At 38.8% G+C, this 9,059-nt stretch overlaps 2 protein-coding genes and 1 non-coding gene across 3 annotated transcripts; all 3 read left to right on the forward strand.

Annotated features, from left to right (window-relative positions):
- Positions 1-3,312: 3,312 nt before the first annotated feature.
- LOC141639861 (small nucleolar RNA R71) lies at positions 3,313-3,419 on the forward strand. The gene has a single exon (XR_012542723.1). It is a non-coding gene; the product is annotated as a small nucleolar RNA R71 (small nucleolar RNA).
- Positions 3,420-5,915: 2,496 nt separating this feature from the next.
- LOC141639793 (protein FAR1-RELATED SEQUENCE 5-like) lies at positions 5,916-6,377 on the forward strand. The gene has a single exon (XM_074448839.1). The coding sequence runs from the start codon at positions 5,916-5,918 to the stop codon at positions 6,375-6,377; it is 462 nt and encodes a 153-aa protein (XP_074304940.1).
- Positions 6,378-6,462: 85 nt separating this feature from the next.
- LOC141639794 (uncharacterized) lies at positions 6,463-7,083 on the forward strand. Its single transcript, XM_074448841.1, has one exon. The coding sequence runs from the start codon at positions 6,463-6,465 to the stop codon at positions 7,081-7,083; it is 621 nt and encodes a 206-aa protein (XP_074304942.1).
- The last annotated feature ends 1,976 nt before the right edge of the window (positions 7,084-9,059 follow it).

The following is a 9,059-nucleotide window of genomic DNA, read 5'->3' on the forward strand; positions in this document are numbered from 1 at the left end:
GTAGCTTCCATAGGGGGACCTTGTTGTTGAACCTCCAACCTTGCCTCATGGACTACCAAAGCCTTTGACAATTGTTTTGCTTGAAGAGCTAGTTGCCTTTTGGAAAGTGTCTTCTTTGGGGGTGCCTTGTTACCTCCTTTAGTTCTTGCCATTCTCCTTTGCTTGATTACACCAATAAGAGGTTGAAATCTTTAATTTTTAGTTATACCCAAATCGATTTAGGATGAATGAATGCTGCTTTGTATCCTAAAAATCGACTCAAAGGTTGAAGATTTTGGTGTTTGAATCACTTGTTGTTGCAAAAGGAGAGATTAATTTTGTTGTGAGGAAGTTTGGATTTGATTTGGTTGAGGAAATTTGATTTTGTTGATGGAGAGGATGAGGGTTTTTAGGGTTTTTGGGTAGTGGGTAGTGTTTGTATGTTGAAGAAATGAGAATGAATGGGAGAAAAGGGGTTTAAAAGAACCGTTATATTTGAAAACGCAGCAGAGGACGAGCGGACCAGGCATCGGGACGGGCGGATTCTTCAATGTTTGGCTCAGGAAAAGACGCCATAGGACGAGCGTCTTGCTTCTACGACGAGCGGATTCCTAGGTAGGGACGAGCATCTTTCTGGGTGGACGCTTGGATTCCTTTATAGAGAAAATCCCAGATTTTTGCCATTAAAAAGACGAGCGTCTTTTGTGAAGGATGGCCGCCCAAAACAAGACGAGCGGATTCTCAGCTGAGACGCTCGGATTCTTTTACAGACCAGTTTTTTGTATTCTGCAGCTTTATCAGATGAGCGTCTGGTGACTTTGGACGCTCGGGTTCTTCAGGACGAGTGGATTGTCCATTCGGATGCTCGGATTCCTCATTGACCACACGGATTCAGGTCCATCCGTGGGCACATCATAACCCGTGTCATTTTCATTCTTCAATTCTCGGGAACATTGTAGGGGCACTACAAAGGCATGAATAGCCTAGGCAATTGCTATCCCCACACTAAAGTAAAGCACTACGCATCAATAAAATCATAAGTCCCTCCCTTACTTCTCTCAAAATGATGAATATCTTGATCAAGGCACAAAAATATAAACCCAAAAATGACAAAAATGCAATGTAATAATTGAAATACAAGTTAGGGAGTTAGAATATTTACAAATGGTGGTTTAGGGAGGACTCCACCAAACTCTCATCCAATGTGAGATGTCAAGGGGGCATGTTCAAGGTGTTGTTGATGTTACTCAACACCTTGAAGAAGTAGTCAAAAGCTTGCTCATTATCATGATAAAGGTCCTCAATAGATTTTTGCACTTGTTGTTCTCCATGATGGTCTTGGTTCATAGCATTACCAATATAGGGATTGAATATCCCTTCGAACTCATCATCCGAAAGACCGCAAACTTCATCTACTTGATCATTAAAAATTTCTTGAGTTGATAGAGACAACTCTCCTTCTTTCTTGTTTTGGCCAATGAGGCCATCTTCTTCACTTGTCATGAGTGAGCTTTTCAAGCTCTCATTGTTGCTATATCCTTGCTCTTTTGATGGAGCCTCATCCACTTTATTTTTGCATTGAAATTCCAACTTCTCCCTATCATCCTTCCGGCTATAGTGATCAACCATAAAGCACAGCTCATGCAATCGAGGAGCTCTCATGGTCTTGTCAAGATTGAAAGTGATGGTTTCATCTCCCATTTCAAGGGTGAGTTCTCCATGCTTTACATCGATCACCGCTCCTGCAGTGTGCAAGAAAGGTCTTCCTAAGATAATAGGAATGTTGAAGTCTTCTTCCATGTCAACAATAACAAAATCCACCGGGATGAAGAACTTTCCAATTCTCACGAGAACATCTTCCCATACCCCTAAAGGTGTCTTTGTTGATCTATCCGCCATTTGAAGCGTGATGTTGGTACATTTGAGGTCTCCCATTCCTAGCCTTTTGCTAGCCGAATATGGCATGACACTAACACTTGCCCCAAGGTCACATAAAGCTTTGTTGATTGTAGTGTCACCAATAGTACATGGAATGGAGAAGCTTCCCGGATTCTTGAGTTTCGGAGGTGAACTCCCTTGAAGGATGGCACTACTCACCTTAGTGAAGGCAATAGTCTCAAGCTTCCGGATTGATTTCTTCTTCGTAAGGATGTCCTTCATTTACTTTGCATAGGCCGGAACGTGATTGATCAATTCCGTGAAAGGAATCGAGACTTCTAAATTCTTCACAATTTCCATGAATTTTCCAAGTTGGTCATCATACTTAGGCTTAGCTTGACGACTCAGGAATGGAAGTCTAATCACAATGGGCTCCATCTCGTTGGCCTTTTCTTCACTTTTCTTTGAAACTTCTTGATTGGTGGGTTCTTCTTCCCTAGAGTTTTGCACAACTCTTTCCTTGTCACTAGCTTCCACTACTTCATCCTCAACTTGCTTCTTTGGTCCTTCATATCTCATACCACTCCTCTAGTGAATGGCACTAACCGTTTCATGTCTTGGGGGGATTACTTTAAGGTGGTAATTGCCCCTTTTGTCTTTGAGAGTTTGAAGATGCTAGTTGGGTCAATTGGGTTTCCAACATTTTTGTGTGGGCTAGGATGTTGTGGATGGTGATGTCTTTTGCTTGGCTATCTTTTTGTATTTGAGTGAAAAATTCTTCTTGATTCTTTTGCATTTGGAGGACCGCTTTTTGAACATCAAAACCTTGGTCATTTTGTTGATTGTATGGAGTTTGATTTTGATAACCTTGGTTTTGTTGAAAAAGAGTCTTTGATTTTGGTTTCTCATGGGAGGTGGGGTGTATGTTGGTTGAGGTTTTGAACATTTTGGCTTTTGTATGAGAGATTTGGGTGGAATTTGGTGTTTTCATTTTTATAGTTGGAATAAGGGGTACCAGTTTTGTATGCTTGAAAAGCATTCACTTGCTCATTCGTTCCCCTACATTTACTTTGGTCATGTCCCAAAGTTCAACAATTCTCACATATCCCACTTGGGATTGATGAAGATGCCACCATGGCATTAACATGATGCTTTGATGATTTTGAGGCTTCTTCAAGCTTAGCCATAGCCTTCTCGAATTTCAAGTTAATGGTATCAATATGAGCACTAAGTTCAACACCCAATTGAGTAATAGAGTCCACTTCATGCTTTCCTCCTCTAGTAGCCTTGCGAGGTCTACCATATTGTGAATTATTGACCGCAATTTCCTCAATGTTGTTCCAAGTTTGATTATCGTCAACTTCGGTGAATATACCATTTGATCCCATGTTGAGAATGTTTCTTGAGTCTTCATAAAGACCATTCCAAAATTTTTGTACCAAGAACCACTCGCTAAGTCCATGATGAGGACATGAGCGACAAATTCCTTTGAATCGCTCCCAAGCTTCATACAAAGATTCTTCATCCCTTTGCTTAAAACCCGTAATCTAAGCTCTTAGCATGTTAGTCTTTTCCGGAGGGTAGAATTTTTTGTAGAAAGCTAGAGCCAACTTCTTCCAAGATTCAATTCCAAGAGTAGCCTTATCAAGGCTTTTCAACCATTGTTTTGCGGTGCCAATTATAGAAAAAGGAAATAAGACCCATCGAATTTGGTCTTGAGTCACTCCGGTTTGTGAAATCGCATCACAATAGTCACAAAAAGTTTCCATGTGGGAATGAGAGTCTTCACTAGGCATCCCACCAAATTGGCTTCTTTTGACTAATTGGATAAATGCGTATATTTCAATGAAATTTCCGGTTAAGTGTTGTGGTGTGGGAGTACCATTGGGTAGGTTCTCCTCGGTTGGTACAGAATGTGATGAAAATTTAGGCATTGTGGGTTGATTGTGTGATTGATTTTGTGTTGGGTTCTCCTCACCTTCTCTTACAAAAGGGTTGATGAACTCAATAGTGTTTGGTTGAATATCTACAACCTCACCAATACCTCTCAAAGTATTTCTAGCAAGTCTTCTATTGGTTGTCAAAGTCCTTTCAATTTCGTGATCAATGGGTAACAAGTTACCTTGTGATCTTCTAGACATGCAAAATATCAAACAACTTGAAAATAATTAGAACAAACCTTGAGGAGTTTTACTTCCCCAAGGCAAAGAAAGACACAACTAATGACAATCAAAGAAAATTAAATCAAGTTAACATCGTCCCCGGCAACGGCGCCATTTTTGGCCGGGTCGCTTTGAGCTTAGATTTCGGTTGCTTGTCGTTAGGAGCACCTAGACCAAAACAGTATTTATAACTTCACAAACAACTCTACTATTAGTAAAGAGGCAAGTAAAGGTCGGATCCCAAATGACGGGTATTGATGTAGGATTTTCGATTGCAAGTAGTGGTGTCTAGGGGTGTCACAATTTGGGTTGAGATAAGAAGATCACTTAACTAAATAACAATTAAAGTAAACAAGCAAGATGACTAAAATGAGATGTAAACAATTGATTAAAAGCACTAGGGTGTCATGGGTTCATAGGGGATTCATGGGAATTGATCATACAAACATATTCTAAAATTATAAGCAAGCGATTATTGTTGTGATAAGATCGAGTTGGTTTATATCTTACAATCCTAGGAAGGTTTGGGTCCCGGAGCCGAATCGATTAGATTTTACAACACCTACAAGTCGACTTAATCCTCCCTACTCAACTATATGCATGGTCTAATGAGACTCGAGTTGGTTTATGTCTTACAAGTCTCATTGAAAAGGTAGGTGATGGGTAAAAAATGCAAGGATTCATAGGCTCGCATTTCATCAAATATAACATGTGCATAAGTTGAGATCACAACAAGCAAGCAAATAAATTATGAAAACATGTTAAATTAAGCATGAATCATCCCCCATGTTGGTTTCCCCTAATTACCCATTAACCCTTGTTAAGGAAACTACTCACTCATTATCAAGTTTAACATTTTAACAAGGTTGTCAATCATATTAACAAGGCAAAACATGATGAATAAATGAAGATGATTAACAATAATTAAAAAGGGATTAAGAGAGTTATACCTAATGATGATTCCAAAATAATAATGCAAAGAATAATAGAAGTACTTGATGATTGATGGAAGGTTTTCAATCTCCCAATAAACCCAAATATTCTTCAATTACCCAAAATAAAGGATGAACAAAAGAGAAATTAAGAAAATGAGATTTGTGTTAATATTTGATTAGAAGTTGATTACAAGATTAAAGAGAGATTAGAATAATATAAACTACACTAAAGATTTATAAGAAGAACATGATAATATAATTATACTAATGGGGTATTTATAGTGGGGATTAGGTGCACAAATTAGGGTTACTAAGGGCTTAAATGACGATTAAGTCCTTGAGGAATCGCTCCACTCAAGAAAAGATGCGGGTCTCCTTTGAGCTAGTCTTCCAAAAATATGTGCATCTTCAATGGAAGGAAGAAGAGGATGTGTCCCTCTGGAGTACAATCCGAGCGTCCAAGGGTCGGGACGGGCGGATTGGGGAGCTGCTGGATGAGCGGTTGGGTGGCTTGGACGAGCGTCCTGGGAAGCTGCTGGACGGGCGTCCCGATGGTTTGGACGAGCGTCCTGGGACTCAACTTCCTTTTCTTCTTTTCTTCTTCCAACGATCCTGTGGGATTTTGTCGGGGATGTAAGGATCTTTTTCATCATTGCCCATCTACTACATTATGTACAAAGGCCTTCTAGTCTTGTCTTCTCTTTGATGCTTGGTTATTAGATTCGATCAATTTAGCTCTATTTTGCCATGAAAATGCAAGGTTTGCATTCCTCTCCCACCAAGGAAACAAAACCTCAAAGAATATGCAAAACAAAGGACTAAAGATAGTAAATGACCCAAATATCCACTAAAAAGCATAGGAACGAGGCTAATTCGGGGACTAAATATGCTCAAATATTGATCACATCAAAAAGATGTGTTTGGTGACAAAACACAACACCGATTATACATGTGGCATATAATGAAAAAGTTGCCAGACAAAGTTGGTCCAACAATTTGCCAAAACACGGACTTTTTGAAGGAAATAAATTCTATTGTTTGGGATGGAGAGATTGATACACAAGAATTCGAATTGAGATGGAAATCGATCCTTTCCTCGTATGAGCTAACTGATCATGAGTGGCTGAAGTCAATGTTTGACATTCATTCAAGTTGGATTCCTGCCTACTTTAGAGACATATATCTTGGCGGGATTAGCACAACATCAAGGTTAGAATCTGAAAATAGCTTCTTTGGGAATTTCACAAACCCGCACCTCACTCTTGTCGAGTTTTGGATGCGTTTCCAATCAGCTATGGATGCGCAGCGTTGGAAATATTCTAAGGTGACTACTGATGATAAGAACTCTTCTCCAAAATTATCAACACCTCTCCTTTTAGAAAAGAAAACTGCTGAATTTTACACCACAACTGTTTTTTTATGAATTTCTAGAAGAACTCCAAGCTGCATGTTTTACTTGTGGTCTTTCACCGAGAACAACTGAAGACAACAATGAGTATATCTCAATAATGGACCGCGAGAAAGACAAGGTATACAAACTTGATTTAAGTGGTAATAAATTTTCTTGTTCGTGTAAGATGTTTGAAAGAATCGGGTTACTTTGTAAGCATGTTCTGTGGGTGTTAAAAGATAGAGGGTTTGATGATACACCTAGGGAGTATCTATTAGACAGATGGAGCAAATATGCAACCTGCCGTCCTATTTTTAATGTTGTTGGATCAACTCTCCTAGCTGATTGTCTGTCAATAGAAAATCACCAAAGCAAGATAAGTGAATTGTGGTCGGAGGTATTTACTTCAGTTTTGCTTGTTGAAGATAATGAGGAACTTGGTGATGAGCTGCTTGAACTTCTTCGCAGTTTCAATGAGAAATTGATGATTTCAGTTAAGCGTGGGAAGTCAAAAAACAAGAAAGCTGAAATTGAGATGCATATTGGGTCAAAAATACCGTCTGAAGCTAGTGTTCTACCACCAGAAAAGTATAAGAATAAGGGATCAGGAAGACGGATTACTTCAAACAAGGAAAATGCAGTACAAGAAAATGCCAAGCCTTTGAGGAAATGTCGTGCTTGCGGTGAAATGACTCATCATGATAGTAGAAATTGCCCAAGTCGGGTCACTCAAAAGTGATTCCAGTTTGATTTCAGCTAGGACAAGTGTAAGCTGTATTAAGTATTCTAAAAACTTTCTAGTATGTAAAGACTTCTAAGAAGTATGTAGTATTTGACTTTAAATTGTGAAAGGATTGTCATGTTTAATTAACGTTTGTACAAACTTTCTCGCATCTTGGGCTATAATTTCTTAGCGTGGTTTGTGCTTAGTTAGGATGGATCCCTGCAGTCGCGATGGTTTGGTTTTGTCTTTGTATTATATTAGCAATTTAGGTCTTGACCATGTCGATGGCAAATTTGATGATATGGTCATGGCATCATGGCACTGACTCACTGTTTTCCACTTGTATTATTTTAGTAAATTAGGTCTTAGCTCAAACTTGAGCTTGATACCAAAAATTGATGATACAATGGGAATAGTGAACTGGTGTGGTTTTTCTCGTATGTTGAATGTTGCATGTGGTGTTTCTTCTTTCCATAATCGTCATATGTGCCATTACTGCCTCGCCCATTGTGCTCACCAAATCACTACTAAGTCATGCTAGCTATAGTTAGCCCAGGTGCGATTCCCCCACATCAATTAAGATTATTTGACAAAAACTATAATTTAGAATCAAAAATCAAATTAGAGACAACCCACAAATTGTTCAGAGGAATTTTGATGAATTATGGTCGGACTATATCTTTTCGGTAACTTGTCGTTAGGAGCACCTAGACCAAAACACAATTTATAGCTTCACAAACAACTCTACAATTAGTAAAGAGGCAAGTAAAGGCCGGATCTCAAGGGACGGGAATTGAGATGAGATTTCTATTGCAACTAGTGGTGTCTTAGGGGTGTCACAATTTGGGTTGAAGTAGAAGGTCACTAAACTAAATAACAATGAAAGTAAACAAGCAAGATGAATAAAAAGGGTTGTAAACAATTGATAAAAAGCACTAGGGTGTCATGGGGTCATAGGGGATTCATGGGAATTGATCATACAAACATGTTCTCAAATTATAAGCAAGCAATTATTGTTGTGATTGATTGAGTTGGTTTATATCTTACAATCCTAGGAAAGTTTGGGTCCCGGAGCCGAATCAATTAGATTGTACAACACCTACAAGTCGACTTAATCTTCCCTACTCAACAACATGCATGGTCTAATGAGACTCGAGTTGGTTTATGTCTTACAAGTCTCATTGAAAAGAAAGGTGATGTGTAAAAAATGCAAGGATTCATAGGCTCGCATTTCATCAAACATAACATGTGCATGAGTTGAGATCAAAACAAGCAAGCAAATAAACCATGAAAGCATATTAATTTAAGCATGAATCATTCCCCATGTTGGTTTCCCCTAATTACCCATTAAACCTAGCTAAATGACTACTCACTCATTATCATATTGAACATGCTAGCAAGGTTGTCAATCATACCAACAAAGTGAAACATGATGAACAAATGAAAGTAATTAACAATAATTAAAAAGGGATTAAGAGAATTATACCTACTAATGATTCCAATAATAAAGCAAAGAATAAAAGAAGTACTTGATGCTTGATTGAGAGGTTGTCAATCTCCCAATAATAACCCAAATAATTTTCAATTACCCAAAATAAAGGATGAACAAAAGGGAGATTAAAGAAATAAAACTTGTATTAAAACTTGATTAATTGTTGATTACAAAATTAAAGAGAGATTTGATTGATATTAACTACACTAAAGATTGCTAAGAAGAACATGCTCTTCTAATTAGACTAATGGGGTATTTATAGTGGGGATTAGGTGTAGGAATTAGGGTTAACTAAGGGCTTAAATGACGATTAAGTCCCTACTTAAGAAAACGCCGGTATTTTTGGAAGGATGGGCATCTTTCTTTGAAGCTTGAAGAAGACGAAGTTGTGCTGCCTTGGAATCCGTGCGTCTTAGGCACGGGACGGCCGGATTCGAGGGTCTCTGCCCGGGCGTCTTGGGGAGAAGACGGGCGTCTTCTGGGGTTGCTGCCCAGGCGT

The sequence above is a fragment of the Silene latifolia genome, unplaced genomic scaffold, assembly GCF_048544455.1.
Source record: "Silene latifolia isolate original U9 population unplaced genomic scaffold, ASM4854445v1 scaffold_57, whole genome shotgun sequence".
NCBI lineage: Eukaryota > Viridiplantae > Streptophyta > Magnoliopsida > Caryophyllales > Caryophyllaceae > Silene > Silene latifolia.

Excerpts from the sequence above, each read along its gene's own strand:
- LOC141639794 (XM_074448841.1), top strand. The coding sequence starts at position 6,463 with ATGGACCGCGAGAAAGACAAGGTATACAAACTTGATTTAAGTGGTAAT.
- LOC141639793 (XM_074448839.1), top strand. The coding sequence starts at position 5,916 with ATGAAAAAGTTGCCAGACAAAGTTGGTCCAACAATTTGCCAAAACACG.